This window comes from Apiospora kogelbergensis, assembly GCF_038363985.1.
Source record: "Apiospora kogelbergensis strain CBS 113332 chromosome Unknown utg000006l_segment0_segment0, whole genome shotgun sequence".
NCBI classification, from domain to species: Eukaryota; Fungi; Ascomycota; class Sordariomycetes; order Amphisphaeriales; family Apiosporaceae; genus Apiospora; species Apiospora kogelbergensis.
Genome location: NW_027117423.1, coordinates 628,289 through 654,464, shown reverse-complemented (window position 1 = coordinate 654,464; position 26,176 = coordinate 628,289). Strand labels below are relative to the sequence as shown.

General features: G+C 53.1%; 11 protein-coding genes across 11 annotated transcripts; 6 read left to right on the top strand and 5 right to left on the bottom strand.

The window, feature by feature from the left end:
* Positions 1-3,933: 3,933 nt before the first annotated feature.
* On the top strand, positions 3,934-5,685 carry PG998_009014 (uncharacterized protein; the record flags this gene model as incomplete). Its single annotated transcript, XM_066875830.1, has 2 exons — positions 3,934-4,032; positions 4,141-5,685. 2 exons carry the CDS (start codon positions 3,934-3,936, stop codon positions 5,683-5,685), a joined length of 1,644 nt encoding a protein of 547 aa, XP_066727986.1.
* Positions 5,686-6,381: 696 nt separating this feature from the next.
* PG998_009013 (uncharacterized protein) lies at positions 6,382-6,999 on the bottom strand (the record flags this gene model as incomplete). The annotated part of the gene is made up of 1 exon (XM_066875829.1): positions 6,382-6,999. One exon carries the CDS (start codon positions 6,997-6,999, stop codon positions 6,382-6,384), a length of 618 nt encoding a protein of 205 aa, XP_066727985.1.
* Positions 7,000-8,421: 1,422 nt separating this feature from the next.
* PG998_009012 (uncharacterized protein) lies at positions 8,422-9,036 on the top strand (the record flags this gene model as incomplete). Its single annotated transcript, XM_066875828.1, has 1 exon — positions 8,422-9,036. The coding sequence occupies one exon, from the start codon at positions 8,422-8,424 to the stop codon at positions 9,034-9,036; it is 615 nt and encodes a 204-aa protein (XP_066727984.1).
* A 617-nt stretch (positions 9,037-9,653) lies between these two features.
* PG998_009011 (uncharacterized protein) lies at positions 9,654-10,997 on the top strand (the record flags this gene model as incomplete). The annotated part of the gene is made up of 5 exons (XM_066875827.1): positions 9,654-10,038; positions 10,119-10,472; positions 10,536-10,705; positions 10,753-10,824; positions 10,902-10,997. 5 exons carry the CDS (start codon positions 9,654-9,656, stop codon positions 10,995-10,997), a joined length of 1,077 nt encoding a protein of 358 aa, XP_066727983.1.
* A 2,331-nt stretch (positions 10,998-13,328) lies between these two features.
* On the top strand, positions 13,329-14,684 carry PG998_009010 (fungal specific transcription factor domain-containing protein; the record flags this gene model as incomplete). Its single annotated transcript, XM_066875826.1, has 1 exon — positions 13,329-14,684. One exon carries the CDS (start codon positions 13,329-13,331, stop codon positions 14,682-14,684), a length of 1,356 nt encoding a protein of 451 aa, XP_066727982.1.
* Positions 14,685-16,516: 1,832 nt separating this feature from the next.
* PG998_009009 (uncharacterized protein) lies at positions 16,517-17,364 on the top strand (the record flags this gene model as incomplete). Its single annotated transcript, XM_066875825.1, has 2 exons — positions 16,517-16,978; positions 17,086-17,364. 2 exons carry the CDS (start codon positions 16,517-16,519, stop codon positions 17,362-17,364), a joined length of 741 nt encoding a protein of 246 aa, XP_066727981.1.
* A 327-nt stretch (positions 17,365-17,691) lies between these two features.
* Positions 17,692-19,330, top strand: PG998_009008 (sterigmatocystin biosynthesis P450 monooxygenase; the record flags this gene model as incomplete). The annotated part of the gene is made up of 3 exons (XM_066875824.1): positions 17,692-17,754; positions 17,841-19,000; positions 19,072-19,330. 3 exons carry the CDS (start codon positions 17,692-17,694, stop codon positions 19,328-19,330), a joined length of 1,482 nt encoding a protein of 493 aa, XP_066727980.1.
* A 230-nt stretch (positions 19,331-19,560) lies between these two features.
* On the bottom strand, positions 19,561-20,856 carry PG998_009007 (uncharacterized protein; the record flags this gene model as incomplete). Its single annotated transcript, XM_066875823.1, has 1 exon — positions 19,561-20,856. The coding sequence occupies one exon, from the start codon at positions 20,854-20,856 to the stop codon at positions 19,561-19,563; it is 1,296 nt and encodes a 431-aa protein (XP_066727979.1).
* A 675-nt stretch (positions 20,857-21,531) lies between these two features.
* Positions 21,532-22,142, bottom strand: PG998_009006 (uncharacterized protein; the record flags this gene model as incomplete). Its single annotated transcript, XM_066875822.1, has 2 exons — positions 21,532-21,554; positions 21,773-22,142. 2 exons carry the CDS (start codon positions 22,140-22,142, stop codon positions 21,532-21,534), a joined length of 393 nt encoding a protein of 130 aa, XP_066727978.1.
* An 822-nt stretch (positions 22,143-22,964) lies between these two features.
* On the bottom strand, positions 22,965-24,122 carry PG998_009005 (uncharacterized protein; the record flags this gene model as incomplete). The annotated part of the gene is made up of 2 exons (XM_066875821.1): positions 22,965-23,452; positions 23,540-24,122. The coding sequence occupies 2 exons, from the start codon at positions 24,120-24,122 to the stop codon at positions 22,965-22,967; spliced, it is 1,071 nt and encodes a 356-aa protein (XP_066727977.1).
* A 550-nt stretch (positions 24,123-24,672) lies between these two features.
* Positions 24,673-26,173, bottom strand: PG998_009004 (uncharacterized protein; the record flags this gene model as incomplete). The annotated part of the gene is made up of 2 exons (XM_066875820.1): positions 24,673-25,740; positions 25,790-26,173. 2 exons carry the CDS (start codon positions 26,171-26,173, stop codon positions 24,673-24,675), a joined length of 1,452 nt encoding a protein of 483 aa, XP_066727976.1.
* Between the last annotated feature and the right edge of the window lie 3 nt (positions 26,174-26,176).

Here is a 26,176-nt window from a genome sequence, read left to right as displayed (position 1 = left end):
TTGGGGAACCCATGGAAGGCATTAATTCGGCAAAAACAAGCCGGGAAGTAGAGAATCTGTTTCACCCTGTTGTTGACAATGTTTTTTGTGTACTCGTATCCGAGAAGAAGAAGAAAACAGACTTTTTGCTCCCCGTTGCAGTTAGCAGTAGCAGGCGGCGGGTAGGCTGTGACGGACTGAAGTTTTGGATTGGATTTTTGAAGGCCTGCCCTGTACGGCGTGCCAAATGCCTGGCCTACAGCGGCATGATGATTGACAGGCCCCACTAATGAAGCCTTAGATCCCCCCACTTGGGCCGATCTTGCATGGCCCTTAATGGCCCTACTCTTGCCCTCTCAGGCGTCTACAGGCCTTCAGGCGCGTTTCTTACTGGCAGTCCCGGACAAGTCATCGCCAAATACTGGATTGCAATGTATGGAATTCCCCAGAATATCCCAAACCTTGGGAAAGGACCTTGGAAGAAATCCTCTAATCTCTCGATGCGACAAGCGACACCCTGGAACTGTTAGTGGTATTGCAGTGGGCAAAGCTAGCCAGGCTCGATATTGCTAGCGAGCTAGTCACGTTAAAGCCGTGCTATAATTAACGTTCAGCAGGGTCTCCCGTACATAACCTTGCAATGGGTTGAACAGCTGGCACTTCAAATTGAGGATTAGTTGCGAGCCATGAGGCCATTTTTTGATTTGATACTGCTAGCAGCGCATCAGGCGTCTCCCACTGTCCTGGCGACGAGCAACAACATACACAAGTCACGGAAATGACCTTTCGTCTGGGGTATCGAGCATTTCATGCAGGTAACCAACCTCACATATGTAGTCTAGCTACAGTAACATGAAGGGTCGCCAATGTCCGATTGGGTTTGGTTGGTACCGGGGCAAAGTGTCCGTTTTCTGCATCTGCATCCCTCTTCTCAGTCTCGTCCGTCCATATCAATCCGTTTGAAAAGGAAGCGATCTTGATCATTTGCAGATACGGTGGCCTATCAGATCATGATAATCATGATAGCAATGCTGGGCCACAGAGAAGAAGAAACACATTGCGGGGCTGAAGCCCACGATCTGATCTCTCAGACCGACCATTGGTCTTCAGCGAAGATCCATGGAGAGAGGCTTAGTGCTTCGAGGGAACACGCGGTAAAAGAATCACGCATCTGCTATCTGCCACTACCGCTGCCACTGCCACTAGCTGCCTGCAAGCAAGGGAGCGAGAGAAGGAAGGAAGCACTTGGAAGATGCAAGCGCTGCAGTCTGCCAGTGCAGTGCCGTCATTCCATTCGACTGTTGCGCGAGAGAAAACAAGACTAGAGGAAAGGTGCATGCAGAAGTGCATGCATAATGGCAGAGTTAGTGCCAGCTGATTGCCTTGTTTTCCCAGTCACCTACCAGTCCAAGCAGTCTGGTGCGTTGGCATCAGCCGGAGGTGTGGTTGCTATTGGGTGTCGATATTGTCCAAAGTGAGGCGAAGATCTGACTGGCCCAGAATCCCTGCCCGACCTGAGAAACACATCCCAGGCGGTGGTGGGGTCTTGCTCGTCTTTCGTCTCGTCTCTCTCCGTTCTCCCTCGACGCTAGACCGGGAATCCCCTACGACACCTTCCTTGCTTGCGCCTGCTAACCGGCGGCACCATCAATCAATTGCAATGGATTGATACAACCACCTAGCTGCTAATCGATACGGTCAGTATCAGGTCGCTGCATTTGCCTTTTTCTACCCGCCAGACGCCCACGCCCGGCCCATATGGTCGATGGAGTCATCGAGTCGCACGACAGTAGCAGCCGTCTAAGCACGCATATGTATGTTTGTTTCTCTGTTATCGGCCGGGGTCATGGATACAGGTCTCGACGCAGCGGGAAGAGAACGAGAATCCCTAGCGACAGAGAGACAGAGACAAGAAACAAAACACACATACACCACACACCCCATGCCACAGAGCCGCAAGCAAGCGTGTGGCAGTGTAGGTGGTAGTGGTGGTGATCAGTGGTCTTTTCCCCGGGCCCCAGTTGGATCTTACCGCAATTTCCTCGGCGGTGTCACCGAGAAAACGTGACGATACCACTCCAAGGAGGACCCCAGGTGGAGCTCCAATTCTATCCGTCGGTCGTAGAACCCGATCCTACACTCTGCCATGACTGTTATACTGTAGACTGTTCGGTGAGACATGAACTTGTTTTGCACCCAAACAACAACAACAAAACATGGTTCTTCACCGTCTTCTGTTGTTGACCGTTTCTGCATCTCAGGCCCAGGTAGCCCAAGTTTACGAAAACAAGTCCCCATATACCTACGGTCTGCCCGGGCCACTGCTGCCCGACTGCTGGGAAGTACCAAGCAAGTACGCCAAAACTACAATACCGTCGTAGCTTTTCTGACTTGACATCCCGGATTCACGAACGGGGAAAAAGCAAGACAAGACAAGGGTGTTCATCCTTCTCTGCCTTGCAAAGTGCAAGGGAGGGTCGGGACATTTTCCGGACGATCACGGCCGACCCAACGTCTCTTCCCATGGCCGGGATGTAATAAGCCATCGCGTCATCTTATCCGACCTGTCGGAAACGCAGCCACACATTTTCTTCCCTTCCCCCACGGTCCCGACACCACACTTAACACTCATTAACTTTTTCCGGGATGACAATGATCTGGGAAAGGGATGTTAACTTCATTCAGGGGCACATCATTTGTAAATGGTAACGATCTACGAACCCTTTCCTTCGTGTTATAAACGCCAGAGCCGAATATGATCGATTCCCTCAATCTTTCACGACTGTCAAGATCGCGTTACGCGGCGGCACACATACTTCTTCTACCAAGCCAGGGTCGTAGCCACGGTGTTCCGAGTTTGACGTAAGCGTCGCAATCACAATCTCACACCCACGTTCTTCTTTTTCTGTCCACGATGGAATGCGGTGGTAGGGGTCCAATGTCTCATCCGTCGTGATACCCACGTTTTGGCAGCGCGTGTCAAAGCGACACAGCACAGCGACACGCGCAACGTCAAGCGACATGTAGCCCTTGGCGCACACGCGTAATTGTTGCTTTGCAACTGACATCAACGTGCGTCAATCCCTTCCCTCTAGAGAGGATCGGTTGGACGACTGTCAAATTCCATTTCGTGAGATGCGTGCATGATCTAATGCTACGACCGTGGCATCCCGGTAAACAACGATATCGCCGCCGGCCTGCTCCCAGCCACGAAGCAGTAGTCGGACGGGGGAGAGTGGGTTGCATACCCGTACGGACAGACGGAAGATCCGGTCGGAGCCGACCAATATACATGACGGTTTCCCGATTAACTCGTGCGTAGATTAGAGTCAGAGAGGTATGGTTTGATGCAGATCTATACAGGGCATGGACAACAGGCAAATGCCTGCAGGTACATTGCAGTTACATCCAAAGCAAGTATTGCGATGACCTCAACGGCCACATAGGGGGCGTTTATGTAATAGCGCTTGAAGCAAACACTCGATCGTATTACGAACACCTATGCCGCCACGAAAACGTGGTGGTGAGTACTGCAAGAGTGAGGCTACGTGATGTCGAGATCTGTGCACACTCGGCCGGGTTGCAGTTGAGCTCCAGTCAACCCGATATCGGTTGCCCGTTGCTGCGTGCATCTTTGGCAGGTGGTAGATACCGAAGTTGCTGGATCAGAAACAGTGTTGTTTCGTAATCTTGGTCAATCTGACGTGCAATGAGATCTTGCGATTTCCAGTGAGATCCGGGTGTGCACCCCACCATAGCTCACATCCCACCACCCCCATTGCCGGCCCGGCAGAAGTCCGGTTTATCCGTCAATGATGCCACCTCGACACTTCCAACTGCCAGCCATCTCAACATCAAGCCCATCAAACAGACCGTAGCACTTCGTTGCGCACTCGGTATTCTTTCAATTGGGTCGCGAAGCTCATGTGAAGCTGTTCCATATCCAACGGCATAATGCGCCGTCACATTGCCATCTTGCTGGCTGGTTTGCAGCTCAGTGGAGCGCGCCAGCCGGGCTTCAGCATTCACCACGACCTACTGGCATATCCACAGGTGCGTACCTACACTGACGACGGCCAGCAACTGCGTCAAATCACAACACCCACCCATTCTACTGTCAAAACAAAGTACTGACTTGGAGAATTCCTCCCCCGGAACTAGTTCGAAGTCGTTTTCTCCGAAGCTTTCATCTCGGAAGCAGAGGCCAAATCCCTACTCGAGCGCGCCAACGAGGAAACACACCCCCAATATGAAGCAGACTTCAGCAACAATAAGGACATCGCGTCCAACGTCAAGGCGGCCGGCGCCGACGGCGACGACCAGAGCGACCACCACGGCAACCGCAAAGTCGCCGAGACGTACGAGATCATGAACATGGCGCCGCACCGGTACCTGTGCGCCATCCCCGTCATCGAGGCCCCGCCCGCCCCTAACAAGACCGCGACGGAGCTGGCCAAGGCCGAAGAGGCGCGCGAACTCGCCCGGGCGTCGACCAACGGCTGGCAGCTAATGAGCGGCCTAGACGGGTCTTGTCTCTACTACGTGTCGGGCTGGTGGAGCTACAGCTTCTGCTACGGCGAGGATGTCGTGCAGTTCCACGCCATGCCCAGCCGCCAGGGCCCGCCCGTTCGAGACCCCCATAGCCAGGAATACGTCCTCGGTCGCGTCGCCGGCTCCAAGGCGCCGTCGCCCAAGTCGCGCCGTGGGCGTGGCGGCCAGGCGGCCCCTCAACCGCCTCCGGCCAAGGGCGTCAACAAGCAGAGCAATACGCCCCCTCCCAACACGGAGCTGCAGGTCAAGGGCGACCAGAGATACCTGGTCCAGCGCCTCGAGGATGGCACGCTCTGCGACCTGACCAACCGACCCCGCGTTATCGAGATCCAATACCACTGCAGCCCCGGATCCACACAGGACAGAATTGGCTGGATCAAGGAGGTAACTACGTGTTCCTACCTGATGCTAGTCAACACGCCGCGACTGTGCTCCGACGTGGCTTTCCTGCCTCCACAGGAAACGCGCGCCAACAGCATTGCCTGCCGCACCATCATCCCGGACTCGGAGAAGGCAGCGTGGCACGAGCAGAAGAGCCTCGAGGCCCAAGCGGCCATGGTCGGCGGCAAGCAGCAGCAACAGCAGAAGGCCCCGCCCCTGACAATCGGCGGCATCGTCGTCGGCGCGCACGAGCTTCTGGGCAACGGCAAGGACGGCGGGGAGGCCGCAACGCTGACGGCGCCCCAGCAGTTCCGCCAGGACAGCGACGCCTTCGTGGAGATAGTGACTCTCGGCGGCAGCGCCGGCAGCGGCAAGGACGGCGAGGCGCAGGGCTTCGATATACTGACGGACGAGGAGCTCGAGCGGCTCGCTATCGACCCCGAGATCATCGAGCAGCTTAAGAATAAGCTTCAGGAGGTTGCTGGCGACAAGGGCTGGAAGCTCGAGGTGGTCGAGGATCAGGACGGTCAGAATAGACATGTTCGCGGCGTCATCGATAATGAGGATTACGACGAGGATGGTGCGCCTGGTGGACAGCAGGGGCAGCAAGGACAACAGGGGCAACAAGTGCAACAAGGCCAGAAGGGTCAACAAGCCCAAAAGGGCCAGAAGAGCCAGAATCAAAACCAGGGTCAAGGTAGAAAAGGCAGTGGCAAGAATGATGACGCTGAGGACGAGGGAAGCGAGGAGAAGTTCTTCAAGGACGAGTTGTAGATATCAATTGTAAACAGGCATGGCGCGGCGTTTTAGGAACAACAAGTCCTCATTGATTAGCTCAAGACTCAATACTGGTATTCGGCTGGGGCACAACAACGCCACATGGCATTAAATCTCGATATATTGCGGGCTTTCCTGCGGTGTTTTACATGTCTCTTCTTCATTTCTATTTGGGGCAATTCGGTTCGAGGTCATCTACATCTGTCGTGCTACGAATGTTTCATCCACCAAATCTCAAGTGACAGCAGCGATTAACAAGCATCCCTGGTGGGTTCATCATACATCCAAAGGGTTCAGATAGATATCTAGTAGTACTTCCTCACAGAAAGTAGGGAGAACTGAATCCCAGATTTTGAAGATTTGAACACATCCTCATTCGGGTGAATGCAACGTGAAACTCCTTGATAGGGCTGGTTAGAATTCAATGTATTGCATGTGCATATAAAGACGACTGGTTCAGTCATTTTCAAATTTTCTGCTAGACAAATTACTTACAAAGATCCAGTCTGTCGATTTTCATTCAACAATCATCTCATTTCTCGCATCAGCACAAAAACCTTCAACAATCGCAAACCCATACACGCTCGCAAAAAATCTTGCAAAGAAGCCAGTCACTCAACAACATTTCACTTCAATCAATCAACTCATCTCATCTCCAAGAGAAACTCATCCATCATGCAGATTTCTGTTCTCTCAATCCTGCTGGGTCTGCTGGCCGTCATCTCTCAGGCCATCCCGACCACCAAGAACGAGCATCTCGGCGGTTCCCCCAGCCTTCCCAACGGCCAAGGCCTCGCCGCCCGCGATAACTATGCCCACCCCGCCAACGAATCGAACAGCCTGTACGCCTGGTGGAACTGCAACTGGACGGCTCTGGACCCCAAGGAATGCCACAACGCCACCAGCGCCATGAACGCCATCATGAAGAACGCCGGCTACCAAGTCCAGGGCGTGAGCTGCCTGAACGCCACCGTCGGCTCGACCATCGCCTTCTTCTGCGCCGAACCCACCGTGGAGGACCTCACCGAGACCTTCCCCCGAACATGCTGACGGACGCCTGGACCGCCGTCGAGAACAACTGCATGGCCAACCGAGGCGGCATCGTCGGAAACGTTTCGAGCTGGGTTGCGGGCACCATTGGAACAGACCGCGCAGACCTTCTCCAGAATGGCTTGTGGAGTTCGTTGGCGCTTTAGAGATGGAAATCACAGGGCAGCTGCGGTTGATGACCGGGCAGCTAGCTTTCGAAGCAGAAGCGATTCGGGCTGAACCATTCTCAGCAGGGGGAAGAAAGCTTGTTCTCGAAGACATCAAAAGCCAGGCAAATTTCCCTGGGGCTTTGCGTACAAGCAACTCAGCTGCCACTTGATCATTACTTCACTTGGCGACCTCCATTAGGCAGGGTACCCTAATATTGGTAGTTAATTGATCGAGCAATCCCGTAACGGACCTACAGAGGGTTTGTTGCTGCTTGTTCCTTCCTGGAAAACTGCGGTCTAGCTTTGGAGGCATCTATAGACCCTTATGTCTCGCGTGAAATCCTGCAAGACCCTTGCATTGGTACTCACAACCATGATTTCCGGTCCTGTCAACCTAGTTTTACCACGCTTTGCCCATATATCCTGCGGACGCATCACTTGTAGGGGCTGGGCCCAAGTTAATGCCATGTGTCTGCCTGACGAGTCTCGCTTAGCAAAGATGACAAGGTTGGTGAAGTTTACTCTAATGATGATTCTACCAGCGAGAAGCCCGTATCTTTATCTACGCTCACTATATCATCATAATAAGAACACCGAACCATGTCAAAGTTGATATATGGCACTTATTGGGTTACATACTTGCTTAATTGCCACACCATTCTACGGCCATCGTTGAGCTCGTTTTCCTTCGCTTGTGTTTGCTGTTTGCTATGAAGTTTGCGCGTTGCTTGTCTTCGAGCCGACTGGAAAACACAATAACCACCAAGCCCACCGACAGCCTGTGGTAAAAGGACGCGGATTACCAAGAGACTTGGTATGGAGGAATACCACTCCAACAAGACGAAGAGAAAAATAACGATTCTGACCGCGTCCATGAAGTTTGCATAGCGGTCTAGATTGACGCAATCCTTTTTTTGTGTCATAAGAGCATATCGGAGCCTCGGCCTTCATACTTACAGTTTGCTGTCTTTTATTACCACCCCCAATCCCTAGTGACACCATTCCCATCCTGGAATCGTCAAAGAAAGGGAGGCCAGTGAGAGATTCAAAGCCATCGTGAAAAGTTACCACCAATATGTCTTTTACATGGGGCCAAAACGCAAACAACGAGCAGGCTTACGAGCTTAGGAATGGAAATTGCCAAACCACATAACGATATGAAAGTATGGGATTGCGACTGAGAGTTGAAACAGTTTCTATGCAGGGATAAAAGATGACGGGGATTCGGAAATTGCCCATAATTAGCGATTTCCAGTCTGGAAAAGAATGACCGCAGTGGCCATTGTTATAGCAACACAAGAAACGTATAAGTTGTCGAGCTTTCGTGTTCACATTGTTCTATCAATAAAGCATATTTTCAACATCGCTTGTCCGCACACTCATTTATCATTTCACACAGAAACAGTCGCTCGTTTTGCATATACACACATACGTATCCGTACATTAAACACCTACATCTACTTTCCACCCACACACCTGTATTTGAGCATATGATTTCTTATAATCCCTAACTCCCTGTCAAAGCAACATCAATATGCGTTTCTCTACCTCTGCCATGACCATTTATCTGTTGGCCCTTGGGTCTCAGGCGATGCCAACCAACGAGCCGAGCAGCCTCCAAGTACCCTCCGATCAACCCAAGGGCGCCTATGTTGTCCACAACTGGGAAAACCCCAATGGAATTCATGAGCGCATCCCGGAAATCCCCGGGAGCGTACGGCAGGAGCCCGTCACCCGACGCGCCGATGTCTCGTCCACCGTGGATGCGTCGTCTGCCTTGTTCAAAAGATTCGACCCTACCGAGTCCATAGCCTGTGGTTGTGTGGATCTCAACCACGACGACTTGAACAACGCTACCCGTGATCTTCAGGCCAAAGTCGGGAAGAGAATGATTTTGAATTTGGGCGATTGTGTACATTCCATCAAGGGCAGTGTCGTGGCCTTCTTTTGTTTGACTGGTAGTGCATATAGTCCCGCGGAAACCCGTGCGCTCTCTGTGTCTTCGGCTTGGAACAAGATTACTCGTGACTGCGGTCGGTACAAGGCCGGCACTTCCGGCTACAGAGGACAATACGCATACGGATACATGACTTCGGACCATGCGAACTTCAGGGGAGATGCTTGGAGCTCGTGGAGAACGAGCTGCTGATCAGATGCAAATGAGGGAGACTTGCCGAATCTGGAGGCGAAGATATATCCCATCAGACTGAAAAACGAGAAAGGAAGGCTTTAGGGATAACTCTGGGATAACATAAGTGTTCGCACTCTTCATTTCTTCACATTCGTTTATTTACCTGTATTTAATAATTACTACTCCTGAATCATAAGAATTACATCCTTGATACTAAAGAATCATAGTTGATATTAGTTTCTACTCATTTATCACGGTTAAGTGAACTTCGTGAAGACGAGCCAACTCTAAATGATGGTATCACCGCACGTATTCAGGGGAGATGTGGATAGATCCAGATCCCTGCTCCAAGAGCCCCTCAAGGGTCAAATGCCAGGGAACCCAAAGCCAACCAACAGTGAAAGCCGGGCAAACAGCACCGTGGTTTCCTGGAAGTTAGTAGATGCATGTTTTCAACAAACATTCCTCCAGATACTACATTCCGGCTTCTAAGAATCCATGCGACACCCCCTTATAACAACAATGTCGCTTCGCTTTAGCATAAAAGGCACATTTTGGAACATATCGCATGCAATATAGAACTGTTCTTTTCGAAAACCAGCATTGACCAGCGCACCGACTAAGCTTACTCCATCATGGTAATCCCTCGACTCTACTATTATTCCGCTTGCAAAATCGCCGTCAGTAATGCTCTGAATTGGCGAGATGCCGGATACATCGTCTCTAAGTATCAGTTCACTTGGGAAACAGCCAACAAGATAGCTCGTGGAAACGAAGACATGCGGAACAATGTCAACTCATACACCTACACCACGTTGGGAGCTGGCCAGCTTTGCCAAAACCGATTCATGGTCGTCATGGTCAAATTACATCCTGGCTATGAAGAAGCCAGGCTAGACGAGAACGCTCTCGACAACGCCCTCATAAATGCCCTCAAACAGGCAGCTAAATCGAAAACCGACCTCCACATACTTACTTATGAATATGAAAGCTATATGTATACATTGCGCTTCAAGATAGGTGAAGACGAAATCTGATCTCATTACCCTGCCTTGTGTGCCTGTGTGCCACGTTGGTCCCTAGGCTAATACATACTGCAGAGGACTATGATACGAGAACAAACAAGCAGCAGAGCGGGATGATGCACAAAATTCAGGCGTATGACCCTTCATGGAGCAATGCAAGTCGAGTTGGCCAGTCGAGATCCCGTCATGCTACGAACAACATGGAGAAAGACATCCCACGGAACCACCAACGCTCTTTTGACGGTATTTATGATTCAGGGCAAGAGAACCCCCTGGCACGATATTTTAAATACACACAACCGAATTACGATGGCGTCTATATCACAGACTATGGCTCCTCGGACTGGCTAGCGAGGCGTCAAGCGCATCATATGGCTCATATGCCTCATGAAGATCCAGAAAGATTTTGGCGCTGGCGATGGAACCTTTGTAAGATATCCAGGGGTTACATGAAACTAGGCCCCCGGCTTCGCAGCTACACCTGAGACCTAGGCTGTCTGTCGCCAGGTGCTTCACCTACTCTTAAGGATTTCAACGAAGTATCTGGAGGGGCCATATTGATTTTGGACTCTACCTCATTCGATACAATTACTGGGACGGATTCTGGCTCTGTTAAGGGTGAAAAGGGTGTATCAAGTAGCTTGTTGCTATTGCAGACTTATGTACAGGGAGACTGGGGATTACATGCCACTCTTGTAAAGTTAGATAGGCCTGTGGTATAAAGAACGTACCGGTCACCCGATCCAAGACGGTCCAAACATATAATCCACGGGATGTGCCCGTATGTCTGCCATCCATCTTCCGCGACGGTTTAAAACGGCGAGGCCTCCCATGCACTGTGTTTGACATTATGTATAGATTGCCCACACCCTCTCACAAGAGTTCTTCGTGGTCACAGGAAGTCGTGGTGGCAAGCATCAACCAGTAGTTATCCGATCTACGGATGCAACGTAGATCGGCCACGGGTGTAAGGGGTTCAGGAAGAACGAGTTCGGTAGTCCACGACGGGTAATACAGCTTAGAACAGTCCTACCAAACAAGACACGACGAACGATCGACCAGGCAGATATCGTGCAAACGAGGCTACCTTGTTGGACGAAGCTCAGTAATCCTTTGTTGAAATCCTTGCGATTTGTCGTCAAAGGTTGAATGTTTGTGGGCTCCCCTGGTGGGCAAACTCGCCGGTGCGATTGGCGGTGAAGCTTGAGTTTCCAGCAATCACGACAGGTCTCGATGACTCACGTGTGATTGTCTACGAGTGCAATCTTGTACACAGCTACTTATAGTTGATTATCCAAGGGTTGTTACTATGGTGCAGGGGTGTTCACCCAGAGGTCGAGATGGGGGTTGATACAGTTACTATGCGTTATGATTGACGTTTGTGAAACATGTTTAGGGGCCACGATACAAAACAAACCGCAGAGTATTACACTCATTATTTTATTTGTTTGGAGCTGAATGAGATAGGCTCGCTCGCCCTGTGTGTCCAGCTTGCTAGCTGTCAATGTCATCGGATCTTGTTGTTGATTCCAGTCGTGGCAAGGTGGTATCCATCGCCAAGTATCAGCCAAGCATCACCCCTTTTATGAAATATCGGATGGGAGACTTGCGACATTTATAATGGGGACCGGCGATAGGAACAATGTTGAGTACGGCGTAAATTACGTACAAGACGAGGGGGATTGGCAGGTCGAGCATCTTCGCTTACGCTTAGGTAATCAAAAGGGCCGAATTCAAGCTCGCCAAGACGCACCTGACATTGCGGGAGACGTGGGTTAGCGGCACAGCCAAAACTCATCCAGGAACACAGAAGGAGCTGTCCAATTCATTGCGGGGGGATGTTGCCAATCAGGGTTCCTGAAGAGAAGACATCGCGATGGACAGATGAAGTCATGGCACTTGTTTTGGGGGTAGCGGCCGATCTTCTCACGTACTTTATCTTGTCCTCGATCTTTCCAACCTTGCAGCGCTCATGCAGGCATGCACGATGGGTAGCTGTAGCAGTGCAGGCCCCTGATTGGGGCCCTCTTTGGCGCCATCGAACCATTCAACGACGGCGTCGAACCTTCAACCCCATGTCTTCCCCGCATTTCCCATGCAGGCAACTCCGGTCCAGCCATCCATCATCCTCTTCTCACCTTGCGTCTTTGGTGTCCTTCTGATGTCAACGGCTGGCCAGACCCGCGTGCGCATGTCCCATGTCCCATGTGCGCAGAGAGGCAAAGGCGACGAAAGCAATCCATCCATTGCATGCTTTGCCAAGTGGAGAGAGAGCGAGAGGCAATTGTTGGATTCTCCATCATCCTTTTCCCAACACCTGTCTGCCTGTCGCTGAAATTCTCGCATCCTCTCGCGGAAAACGCCCTGGTGCCACTCAAACTCAATTCCTAAACATTCCTCACCGCAACCGCCTCCTTCGTCCGTTGAGATCGCTCTGGCTATTCGACTCACCAGCATGCAGTGTGGCCAGTCGGAGGATCCTACAATCCCCGTACGCCTGCCGCCCTCCAAGTCACTTTCTCCTACTGCAAGGATCAAGCGCGAGGAGAAACTAGCTGGGCCCGGACTCGGCCGGATCCAAGCCTCGCCAAAATGCAACAAGCGCAGTGTTTGTGACCATTGCCGACGAAGGCGTACGTTCCAAATTCTATCAACGCACCACTCCTCAGATCACGCTTTCTCGCGTCTCTTCATTTTCCTGTCATCCTTACTCTCAATTGGCTTCTGGTAGAAGCTGGAGTGTATTGAAAGCTGTCTTCACCTTGTCATCTCGGCACCGAACTCTCTCGGGGCTAACCCGCCTGTGCAGGAATACGATGCGATGGCCGGTCTCCCTGTCAGCGTTGTGAGGATGCTTCTCTCTCATGCAAGAGAGAGCACGTCCCTCGCAAAAGGGGACCCAAACGAGGACATGGCCGAGTCATCAGCGAGCTTCGTGCCCTGGACGTTAAAGGGCAATCAGCAACTGAGGGGACAAGTGGAACAGAGTGAGATCCATTCCCACAATCATCTCATTGCTCCTACCTAGATCCAATACTCATCAATCGAGAAAGTGCCGACACGGATTCCTGCCTGAATTCGGCCGAAACCTCGGCTGTCCCAACCGCAGCACCATCGCCATCCCATCAGCCGTTCATACCATGGACCACAGTCACATCAGACCCCCGTCACGTCTCGGAGCCACGTGGGAGCTTCTCGACAGACACGTTCCGTCCGAACTGCCCTAGCTATCTGCATCTGATTCCCAGATGTGTGGATCTGTACTATGAGCACATCTACCCCATCATGCCGCTGGTACATATCCCTACCATCAGAACTACCATCACGAGGACCATGACTGCCTCGGAGAAGAACTTGATATACGCCCTGAGCGCATTGACCTCTTTTCATATGGCGGGCAAATCTCTGGCCGAGCCCGGCCATCCCGCCTGGGACAGCGTGGGTAGATTCTTCCTGGATGAATGCATCTCGGTGCGGCAGTCGTACGATTTCCCCGACGACGACTCTCTATACGCCATAATCTCATCCTTCTGGCTCAGCACCAGCTTCTTTGAAATCAACCAGAGCCGCAAGTCGTGGTACTACCTGCGCGAGGCTTTAACGTCGGCCATCGACATCCGGCTGCACGATGACCGCGCTTACGCAGGGCTACCGCCAGCGGAGATCCTATGCCGACAGCGTGTGTTTTGGCAACTCTTCGTGACCGAGCGCAGTTTTGCCATTCTGCGGAACAAGCCGCTCACACTCCGGAAGACACCGAGCCTGCCCATCACCAGGCACGACTATGAAGAACCTGAGATCCATGCCGGCTTTTTGAAACTGGTCAGCAGCTACGTGCCACTGGACGAGAGCTTTGTGACTGCATGGAACGACGGCAGCGATCCCAGTGTCTCGGCTACGACCTACCTGAATCTCCAGCAGATCCTAGCGCGGCCCCTTGATTTCCTCAAGCCAAGGCGAAAGAGCTCACCGGATCCTGTCCCGATCTCAAGTCCTACGTCATCGATAAGAACAGCGCCCATAACTGCAAAACCGACGTCGACGAAAGGTGATACGGAGGCCGACGTAGAGGAAGTGATTGAAGAGACCGAACCCAACCCAACTGACATTCAGAAAGCCGACCTGTTGATGACACAGCAGTGGCTGCGTCTCATCGTTTGGCAGAGCTCGTTCCGCCAGGGCCTGCTGTCGACGACGGCGCCGCACGCAAGCTTTAGTTTCAGCTTTCCCCTGATGATCGCCCGCGACACGGCTGCCATACTACAGTCGCTGCCGAGCCAGGCCGTCGAGGTCCACGGGATGGGCATCTTCGAGAAGATCTTTGAGATCGGTGTTTGGTGTGTCAACGTCCTGAACGCCTACGACGCCAACGCTAGTCACGGGGCGCTGCATCCCTTCGGCGGGGCCATGGACGGTCCCATCTCCCTGGGAGGGCTTGGAGGTGGTCTGGGTGGCATGGACTTCGTGGGCGGGGAAATGGGGTTGCTGAGCGGGTCTAGCGGTCGGAGTGGAGTGGTTCTCGATCCGCTCGAGTTCTTCATCAAGACCCTCAGTGGCAGCCCTAACAGCAAGACCATGTTCGCGGACAAGCTGCTCATGTTTGCCGGGGGAGACGGCGGGCGGCATGCGGACGAGCCTTAGTCCTGCTCTTTCGGGCATGGGCTTACCAGATGCTCGCATGCGACAGCAAAGCTGGAGCAGCAGTTGTGGAATGGTGGAGGAAATTGCCAGTGACGAGGAGGATCGCCAGCGGGCAGCTGAAGCAGCTTCAGTCAGCGCGTGGAACCATCTAGCGACAAACGGGCTCATTATGAACGATATTACCATTCCCGAATCGATGGATGTCCTGCCACGACAGGCATTGACGATAAATTTAGCAGCGGCGGCGTCACTGGATTTAGGTGGCTACACCCTACCGGATGATCCTCTTTCGGCGGGACTATCTGCCACATTCTCGGATGCAAGCGAGGGGAACTATGGGCTCGGGACCATGCCGCATGGTTCCAACTCATCAATTCACGAAAGACTGTTCATGGAGATAGGCGACAGGGATCAAGGCGGCACAACTGATCAAAATATGCAAGGGGATCAACACAACAGTAGCCAAATGATGGGCGTTTGGTAGCAATTGTTTTAAACCTTACTATGTTCGAAGCAAAAAACTAATTTTCAGCCCGCGAGGCATGTGCTACTATAATTATTATACAAAATGGGTTTCTTAGGTGTTTTTGTATTTTTTATTGCGAGATCGGATGCTTCCTTGAGCGTTTTGACAAAGGTGGCTGGCCCCTGTCCCAGTATCCCGGTAAACAGGTGATGTTTGGTCTTGGCATCTCTTTTGACTGAATCAGGTATGGTGTGGTATTGTTGCTCACTCATCGGATTGGTGGATGCAGGTCACACAAGCACACTGGAGAGATCGATGGGTCGGATGCGCAGCTCCCAACTAGAGAACTGGGGAGGTCAAGAAAGATTGAAGAAACATTGGCTTCGGGTCACGTCGTGGAGTCATTCATCCTGTCAAGTAGTGAAAACTCTCACGTTCGACATCATTTCTAAGTTATGGCCAAACTTCTAGCATTCGCTCGAGCTGGAAGCGGCCGAAACAGTCCCCAGCATATTCCCGATTTCACAGACCAAAAGCCGATATCCCCGCCGGGGAACAACAGCAGACGTATACCAATAGCGAGCATGGCTATACAATCCCTTCGTCCCAAGAAGAAATGCCAACCACTGCCAGCACGACAGACGACGGCAAAGGAGACATCTTCATTGAGTATGTTGACGATGACGACTATTCCCATGGCTGTAAAGAGGATCTGGAGCGTCGGCAGTATCATTTACCGCAGCAGGCTCCCGCGTCGCCCACAATGACCATCTGTACTGATGACCACGATATGATGATGAAAGGGCATGACGCGCCGCCGAGCTACGAAGATTCCGTGGCGCAGCGGCCCAAGCGAAGCGATGAATATGGGTTCCCAGGAAACAAGGAGGAGGAGGAGCTGCAGGTAACATCACTGCCGCCGCCACGGTCGCCGGTCTCGTCGACGCCAATACCGTCACTAGAACAACAACTACGACAACCCGAAGCCCTGTTGTCTCCGCCGTTAGTGTCGACACGCACATTACCACATCCATCGACGATCGCAGAGCGAAGACCGAGGTCGCCCCTCCGAATGCATCCAGTCTCACCAAGGACTTTAGACCACCAGGCTGATTCAACTCAATACTTGAAATTGCCGCGGCTGAAACGGCTAAGATCTGTGAGAGGCAAATCCCCAACGCCAACATCTATGAGAGATGCACAAGGCCTTGGTAATAATCAAGACCCGCCGCCTGGTAACCCAGACCTATCATATTCGAGCCTCGCGGGTTCGCCCAACCCTTCCAAGGGCAGGCCCAATATTACACCAGGAGAAGACAGCTTCCAACAGCAACGGTATGGCGCTAGGCTCGGTGGCACCCTTGCTATGGACAAGGAGTGCGCCAAAGCTCGAAAGATCCTTCAAGGATTCACAGGGAGCGAAGAAGCCAGACCCATCACCAGCCGCATCAGCAAGAGCACCGTACAGATCCCCGCCGCGGTGCTGCAGCAAGCACACGGCCTTGTTATCTACACGACCATTCGCGCCGGGCTTAACGTGAGCGGCTCCGTGGGTTCGGGCGTCGTCCTTGCCCGCCTCCCGTCGTCTCCGTCATCCCCCTCACCGGATGGGGCTGGTGGAGGATGTGGCGGGAGCAGTACCAGGAGCAGATTCGATTGGAGTGGCCCCTCGGCTTTCAGCGTATACGGCGCGGGCGCGTCCCTGATCGGCGGCTTCGACGTGTCCGAATCCGTGTGCGTCCTCAATAGCGACGAGGCCGTGCGCGCCTTCTACAGCGGCACAATGAGCCAGGGCGGTGCCGGGTTCGGCAGATTCCAGCGCAATGTGGTGCGTCTGGGGGAAACAGCGGCGGACTTGCTGTGGCCGCGGGGCCCCCTGCCAACAATGGCGGCAGCAGCACTGACATGGTTATCGATGGCAGTCAAGACGACCAGTCAATGACGCAAGTATGTGGAGATGAAGCAAATGCACCGGCCCCACCGCTGCCGCCGCCAATGTGGATTTATACCAAGACAAGGGGACTTTACATCGGCGGGTCTGTAGACGGGACTGTCTTCAACGAGAAGCGCGAGGTGAACGAGTCGTTTTACGACGAACCGGGAATCACACCGGACCGCATCCTGACGGGTCAAGTGCGGTCGGAGTTCAGGGGCGCAGCCGGTGCAGTCCTGAGTGGAATTGCTACGTTGGGGTTGGGCCCGTTGGGTGTTTAACCCCCCCACCCCATCTCTGGCGGTAGGGCTGTTTGGCACCGCCGATGTGGAAATAGAACGACGACAAGGATTCTTTAGGTGCCAAGAACATATCTGACGATCCGAGACACATTTCAAGACCAAGCACGGCTTCGGCCCCTCCCCCACTTTCCCACTCTTCTTCTTTCGTGGCAATCGACGCTGCGTCCGATCACAATTGTGCCTGGCAGGTCTGATTTATGGGTAGTAGTGCTGGTGGAGCCCCCTCTTTCGATATATTTAATCGTCTGAGCGGCCAGACGAAGAAGATCTTCATGGTTTCCACCGGGTCTTGTACTACAAGTCGAGATGCTGAACCTACATTTCCTCATCGCCATCGCGATTGGCGCTCTGGCGCTTGTCGTGATAAACGTATGTTAATGTACCCCATCCCTTACGACCCCATCGAAAGCCTTCTTCCTTATGACTGACTGCTCTATGCCGGCCGCGACCTTTAGGCCCTGAGATGCCCCCTCTCCGCGATCCCCGGCCCGTGGCACACGCGCTTCACCCGGCTGGTGCTTAAGTACCACATCCTCACGGGGCGGGAGATGTACTACATCCACGCGCTGCACCAGCGGTACGGGCCCGTGGTGCGCATCGCCCCGACCGAGACGGCCGTGGCCGACCTGGCCGCCTTCAACCAGATCCACCGCGTCGGCAGCCACTTCGTCAAGGGCCCCTGGTACGACTCGGCCACCGTCGGCGTCTTCAACATGCGCGACCCCAAGCAGCACGCGGCCCGGCGGCGCCTGTTCGCGCGCGCCTTCAGCAAGACGGCGCTGCGCGCCAACTGGGAGGCCGAGGTGCGCCGGACCGTCGAGAAGACGGTGGCGCGCATCAAGACGGCGGCCTCGTCCCGAGGGCGCGGCGGCGGCGGCGGCGCCGACGTCTTCAAGTGGTGGACGCTGATGGCGACCGACGTCGTCGCCCACCTCTCGTTCGGCGAGTCGTTCGACATGGTCGGCCTCGGCCGCACCACGCCCTACGTCGCCGCCATCCAGAACACCCTGATCTCCAGCGGCATCCGCTGGGAGCTGCCGTGGCTGCACGCCGTGGTGCGGCAGATCCCGCTCAAGGGCGTACAGGACTTCTTCAACGGCCAGGCCATCGTCATGGAGCACGCGGGCAAGGCGGTGCAGAACCTGCGCCGGAGCGGCGGGGGCCAGAACCTGTTCAGCCAGATGATGACGCAGGCTGAGATGGACGAGGAAAAGGGCGGCCAGGAGGAGGGCGAGAGGACGCACCAATTGTCCGACTACGACGTGCGGATCGAGGCCACTAACCTCATCGTTGCGGGCTCCGACACCACCGCTGTCACGCTGACCTACCTGATCTGGGCCGTCCTCAAACGACCGGAGCTCCAGCGGCGGCTGGAGGAGGAAATCGCAACGCTGCCGAGCGAGTTTACCGAGGCCGATGTCGAGAGCCTGCCCTTGCTCAACGCCGTCATCGACGAGACGCTGCGGTTGTACGGGGCTGCGCCCGGCGGCTTGCAGCGTTATGTGCCCGCGGGCGGCGCCACTATGGCCGGCCACTTCCTCCCGGCCGGGACGGTGGTTTGCACGCAAGCATATACGCTGCACCGCGATGAGACCGTCTTTGAACGATCTGAAACGTAAGTGACGTGGCGATGTGACGATAATCATGGAGTCGACACAGTATGCTGATGTTTTCCACTATCTTTAGCTTTGACGAAACCCGGTTCGTCCGCCCGCAGACTCCGGAGCAAAAGCTCGCCTTCACGCCCTTCGGTATGGGATCCAGGGTGTGTCTCGGGATTCATATGGCCAGGATGGAGCTGCGGCTGGCGGCGGCGCTGTTCTTCCGCGAATGCGGCGGCGCCAGGCTCAGTTCAGATACCACGGATGCGGTCATGGAGATGGAGCATCACTTTCTTATCACACCGAAGGGGCACTTTTGCAACGTTGTCTTACCTTCTTCTTGAGACTCTCGGCATAGCTAGGATCGAAAACTATCATACGGTATGTATGGGTTATTTGCAACTCGTTATAGTGTTGTAGAGGCACATAGGCGGTTGACCATTATCACAATAGATATGCTATATGATTCTAGATATACAGACACTCTAGTCTATGGCTTACCAGTTAGAGCCTTGTAATATGTACAGTAATATTGTGACTCTTATTACCTATGAAACCTCTTCTTTGCCCACCATCAAGTCGTCTTCCCTACGCTTTTGGTGGCCACATGTGGGAACTCCACCCCACCTACCCAAACCCGGCGGATATCGAGCGTATTAGAGATATCAGCCAGAGGGTCGCTGCCCAACAACACTAGATCCGCCCGCATCCGCGGCGCGACCCGGCCACGGTCCGCCAGCCCATACCACCGCGCCGGCTCCTCTGTTGCCGCCCGCAGCGCCTGCGCGGGCGTCATGCCCGCCTCCACCAAGTTGGCCAGCTCGGCATGCAGCGTCGACCCGAACGGGAACGAGACGCCGGGGAACAAGTCGCCGATGGCGTCGGTGCCCGCGAGCACAGTGACCCCCGCGGCGATTACAAGCTTCGCATTCTGTTTGACCACCTTGTACGCGGCGGCGCCCCGCTCCGTGGCGTTGGGGCCGACGACGCCGAGGAAGGCGAGGATGCCGGGGTTCGTCGACGCGAGACGGTTGATCTCGATGGTGGCGGTGATGGTCTGGTTCTGCTTGCGGATGGTGGCGAGCTGGTCCGCGCTCAGGAGGCCGTCGGACGGCAGGTGTTGGATGCCGTCGGTGCGTGATGCGATGGCCTGGGCCACGGGAGCCAAGAAGGAGGCGTGCGTCATGGTCTTGCGCCCGAGACGGTGCGTTGCGGCGACTAGCTCGTTCTGGGCATCCTGGCCGGGTCCGCGCGTTTCAGCGACGATCTTGACGTAGTCGGAGCCGTTCCCGAAGACGGCGGAGACCCACGCCGCGGGATCCTGCGTCGTCTCGTTGTAAAGGCCGCTAGGGGCGCGATGCATGCTGACGGCGTGCGGGCTCCCTGGTCCCACCGCCGATAGCCCCGCGGTCAGGAACGTGGCCAGACCCCGGTGGGGGCCCTTGAGTGCGCTGCAGAGCGTGTAGTTCTCGCAGTCCATATTGAAGACTGTAGAGACGCCGTACGAGGTGAAGCTCTCGAGGCCGCCGATCGAGTTCACGTGGGCGTGCGAGTCGATCAGACCGGGAATCATGTACTGCCCCGTGCCGTCGATGACGGTCGTCTCGGGAGAGGTCGTGTTTGTCGTTGAGCTGCTACCGCCGCATCGGGATGGTTCTTTGATGATGTACCCCTCGTGCATCAGAACGTCTCGGGGGCCGACGAAGCAGTTCCCGTCAAAGACCTTAACGTTAGATATCCGGGTGGTCGTCGGAGGGGGCGGGATCTCGCTCTTGCGAACTAGGTCTCCATGCTGGCTTGCTGGGGCCGGGCCGGGCATGCAGGCTTGGGAGGCGCCAGCCAGGCCTAGTAAGACGTGCGTTGCCTTCATGTTGTAATGAGCTGTGAAATTGTATGAATGTAAGCAACCTTCAACAACCTCAAGTACTCGATCGCCAAGATGTCCGGATAGCAACTCCTTCTTCTCCGGAGGGTATATAAGTCCTTCAATGGCCGTTGGATCCGTCCTCAGTCGTAGCCACAGACGTCAGTCGGCGACCACATGTGGCTGTCGGTCGGCGACCGCGTGGGGCGAAGGATGCGCTAAGTCCAATGCTTATCTCCACGTCTACCTAGCAACTGGGCTATGTAAACGTGCACGTGCCCCTGACGACACTATACCACCAATGAGAATGCGTGAATGTGGACTATGCGGTGGCGTAGCCAATTACTGGCTTATTTATTGGCTTTGGTAACTTCACTCCGCCGGTTAGCGTCAGCGGCGATCGCACTTTAGATTCTCCTTGATCAAGCTTCCTCAGGATCTCTAGTTCGCACCCGGTCATTAGCATGGATCCAAAGAGGGAAACAGAGCTAGTGGTGGCTATTTTGGGCAACTTCAGAACGTGCTTATGGCAAAATCTTAGCACCGATGTCCGACATACGTCGGATCACTCCCCGCCGATATGGGTTTTGCTGCGCGGGTGTTCATTAACACTGGGGCCAAGTGAGAGTGTCTCTCAGCCGCTCTCCGACATGAGCCCACTCACATCTGGTTCGCGACTTCTCACTTCTTTGGTCCCTCATTGCCTGGTCATAATGGTCAGTGCCTTAGCGGGGGTATCTGAGGGTATGGGACAAATGGGGACCGGCCACTGAGGTGAGATAGTTATAGGTTGATCTACATGGGTAAACAAACAATCCGCGTCGTAGCTGAGGCATGCGCAATCCGTTACGTCGGAGTGCGGCTAGTTTTCCGCGAGGCCTGTCGGTGAGCACTATCCTGCAGGTCGTATGTTGGGCCATACCATACCAGTCCCATCTCAGACGACGGCGATACAATAACTGGTAGTCGACGGCAACCTGGGGCAGGTGAACCAGTTCCGACAGGCCGAGGACTTTGGGAACGTTGTCAAACCGCCAAAACATGATGGAAAGGAATATTGCGTGGTACGTGGCATCCCCTTCGAGAGCTATTAGGTTGTGTCCGAAACCATCAACCTTGTCTGCTGTTATAAGAAGCTCCTTCCACTTGTCGGAGGCTCGCGATATGGTGAAGGAGTCAACGACGAACTCTTTAATTTGATGGTTAATATGACTGGTATCTGAGATCTGGATGACGAGGTCCCCTTCTGCCACCAGGGCGACATTTTCGACAGGCTCTCCAGGCGACTCCATGTTGCCAAAAATAAAACCAATTCTCAGAAGATTCAGTAATTATTTTCATGGGAGTGTAGAGTTTAGAATTGTGATCGCGTGAAGGGGTTTTTCAGAGGATAATAATTCATGCAAAGCAAGTGGAATTCTAGGCTGGATTTATAGGTTCTGACCCGTGGCCTCCCAGCGCAGGAGATTGGGGTAGTTGTCTCAGGCATCTTGGTACAGGACAAAGAAGCATGGGAATTTCGGAATCACAGGCAGCAATTTACAAAGTATTGCGCCTGACATGTGACCGGCTTCCAGGGCGCAAAAAGAAATCTAGGCTTATAGAATTCCTCTGACTTATGGAATAGCACGGCATCTAGTTGCTAAAGGTTACTTAGGCGTAGCCAGAATGACCCAAAGGATTACTTTTCATAGTCTGGGGACCTGAAGGATATCCGAGGGCTTCAAGATGAACCTAAGGGAAAGCAGAAGGTGAGAAGGCAGTTGATAGTAGGGAGTGTTGACACTGCCCACATACGAGCGGGGAGCTTCTAGAATAATCTCAGATCATACTAATTCATGTCGACATGACATATGTTGGAGAGCATTTGATTCATATCTTTTCATTGCTAGGGCTACCTTCGGGATACATCAGCCAAGCATATCGATATAAGCCACTTCGTTATCGCGTCCAATTACTGTAGACCTTTAGGCACATTCATATCATCAAATCAGATGCGTGTGCGAGGCTCTACAAGGTTGTTGTTTCCCATGAGGCATATCTCAGTAGGTTCCCAGTCCTCCTCGTAGGAAGCAGAACAATCCCCAGCCATTTCTTAAGTGTCTGTAAGTCCATCACAGTGAATCTTCGTATTGTTCCCGTGTTCTCTTCCGTGCCTGTGCTGTTGAGTCGTTTAACACGCCGGTAATGGACTGGGTGTAGTCCAAGTATTTCTCCTGCTTTTTGTCCAGGGATGACGCAATGTCAGACATGAGCCTTTCGTATTCGTCGAGAAGCCAAGTTTTGGGATTGCAGGATTCGTGTGATGCGCCACTAAAGTGGTCTTCCATCCGCCTTCCGCTTGTTATATGGGGAAAGCTGAGTAGTTCCATGCATTCGAGCTCTTTGCGCTTGCCGTCGAGACACGTGTCCCTTTTCAGCTCTGTATAGCATCTGAGTACCGAGCGCTCCACGATGGCGTCGCACATGAACTTCTCTCTTACGGAAGGTGTTTCGGGGCAGGAACAGAAGGTTGTACTTTTGTCCATGCGGACGTCTAGTTCATGCTCGAAAGCATTAAAAATCTGATCAACTTTCTTGTCATGCTCTTTCACGATGTATTCTTCGAGAATGCAGCATCGTTAGCCTCCATATAACTGTAATACCACCAGCCAGTGTTAGAGCTAATATCCAAAGTTGTGTAACTTACCATAGAGGCCAGGAATTATGAGTCTAGGTCTTAAAGGGACGCCAGCGATCACAAATTCATCACCGCTGGGATACGCTTGTTTGATGAGAAGACTTGTGAGGTGTCTGAAATGCTCCTTCTCTCCAAGTACCCAAGCGATCCAGATCCGCTTATAGAACTTTTCCATGAAGGGACTGTCATACAGGTGAGGACCCGGACCGGGCCAATCCTGATACGGTTCGATCCATGTAGCAATCCAGGGACGAAGTAGATGCTTTAGCTTATAACGTCCGGCAACCTTAAGCAATTGGAAGAGCTCTGTTCCACTGAGATGAAAGGGAACCTTTGCAAAGTTGCCATGCATAATGGGAAGAAGTATCGCGTGAGACGCGATATCACCTGTGAGTTCTAACGCCATCAGCCCAGGGCCTTCGTGCTTGCCTGCCATGAGATTTTGCAACTCTTTTGATGCTCTCGATACAGCATTCGAGTCAACGAGGAACTGTTTGCCGTTGCGCGGGTCATTGGTCTCGGGTATCCGGATGATAAGATCACCATCTTCGGCCAAGTTCACCTGGGCGAATTGGCCAACCAATGGATCCATAACACCAGGTAGAGGTGTATTGTTTCTTATGTGTTGTTCGCTTCTGCGGTCGGGAAATAGATACAAATTGGCATCGATCCGGATCAGTTGTGGAAGAAAGTAAGTTCTGCGAGGAGAATGAAAGATTTCAGTCCATGTTTAAGTCGAGTCCTGGGGAAGCCAATAACATCCTTGTTTTTTTATGTCGAACTTCAACTTGAACGAGGCTGCTGCCTACATGTGTGTGCTACTAGGCAACCAGCTTTTAGGCTGCGAGCAAAAGAGATTTCAAATGCTTTTTCTACCTCGCGACATGATATGGCAACGGTCTTCAACTAAAACAATTTCCTGATTTACGCCTTTGGTACCAAAGCTAGCCTTAGACCTGTTAAGATTAATTAACATAGTCTGCTAAATCAGGAGTTCATCGATAACTACCTTCAAAAGTCTTCTACCTCCTGAATAAATTTAAACTGAAGTCTTTAAGTATATGGAGTACTTAGTATTATATCTTCCCAAAATACGTTTGTTAACAATCGTTCCTAAGCCTTTGCATCTCATCTGAGTCTTGTCAATCCTCTGAGTCCTGCGAGCTCGGCAAGTAGTCCGAGTCCAGCGAGTCATCCCAGTCCTGCCTGTTCGAGGCCTGCACCGTCGTTAGGACAATTGGGCCACCTATGCCACCTACTTGGGCCCTATTACGGCTATTGGCAAGCTTAATCGCCTCTTTGCGCTGACGTTCCGCCCAGCGCTTGGCGTTGCGGAAGGCCGTGATACCGCGACGAAATTGCTCGGCATCGATGTCCATCTGAAAACCAGCGACCTTAGTCATAACGTAGCAAGGCCGGGGCTCGTCGTGGTTCTTGGTATAGTCGAGGCCATCGATGTGGGTGGTGTAGAAGTTAAGTATCCCCGAGGCGAACGTGACAGTGATGGTGTATGCCTTTCTATCGTAGACGGGGTCCGAGCCAGGTTGCAGATACGTTCGCAGGCTGTGCATGGCCCTCGCACCTAGAGCGCCGTCGTATTGAGCTTGTCGTTTCGCCACCGCAGCGTTTCCCTGCGGGCCTTTTGCTTCGATGAAGAAGTTCGGCAGCGCGTAACTGTATCTTCTCGAGGGGAGGATGAGATTACCAATTGCCTTGACTATAGGACCATCAATTTCGCTCTTCTCAGAGTAACAAAAGTAATCAGGTTTAGCTGCAGTGATTTGCCCATTAGTGATAGGATCTAGATTGAAAAAGAATATTTCAGCATCGGTAGTTTTGTCATTTTCCTTATCCTTGTCCAGATAGGATTTTAGATCGGAAAAGACCATCACTTCTGTTCGTGCTGTTTCTTGCCAATAACAGAAATCGTCGAAGTCGTCGTCTGTGAAACCAGGTGTCACTGATGAGACTGACCCCCGTCGCTCTTGCAGTGTGGTTTGTATTTTGCCTATATTAAATGGCTTTGGAACCTTCGTCCCGTCGTGGAACCTGTGGAGTGGAGGATAGATCGAATTATTCTTAAGGTGTTCCAAGAAATGTCTATTATAGGGCCCCGTGCTCTTAGTCCTCGCCGAGGACTCGGATCTAAGTGGATCATCCATATCGGCAGTTTGTCTTCTTGGTAAACTAGCTTCCTCTGTTATATAATACTGCGATAGGTGGTTAGGAAGGCTATCAAATAGGAAAGGTGCTGCATACTCCTCGAAGGTCTGTTAAATCTGGCCCCCCCACCCGTGCGAAGCGCTTTACAGCAGCTAGTACGTCAGGGTCTTGAAGGTATTCATCCGCAGGCGTTAATCGCTCAAGAGCAGCGGCACATCGGGTCACTGGACCCTTTCTGGATTCTATGCGTTCAATCTGTTCCTGATTGCGCCGATCAAGTTCCCTTAAAGCCGATCGCTCCAAATAGAGCTCAGGCAGATCGTCCCAGAAGGATGGTGGCGGCCGTGTTGGATGACAAAACTTTCGTGTCCGTGCTTCACGTAATGCATCTGGTGTCGGCGCTCGTCGCTTTCGCGAGATGGGGGCGGTCGAGGGCGACGAAGACTGTAGCGAAGGTATTAAGGGGACGCCCTGCGGCATTGT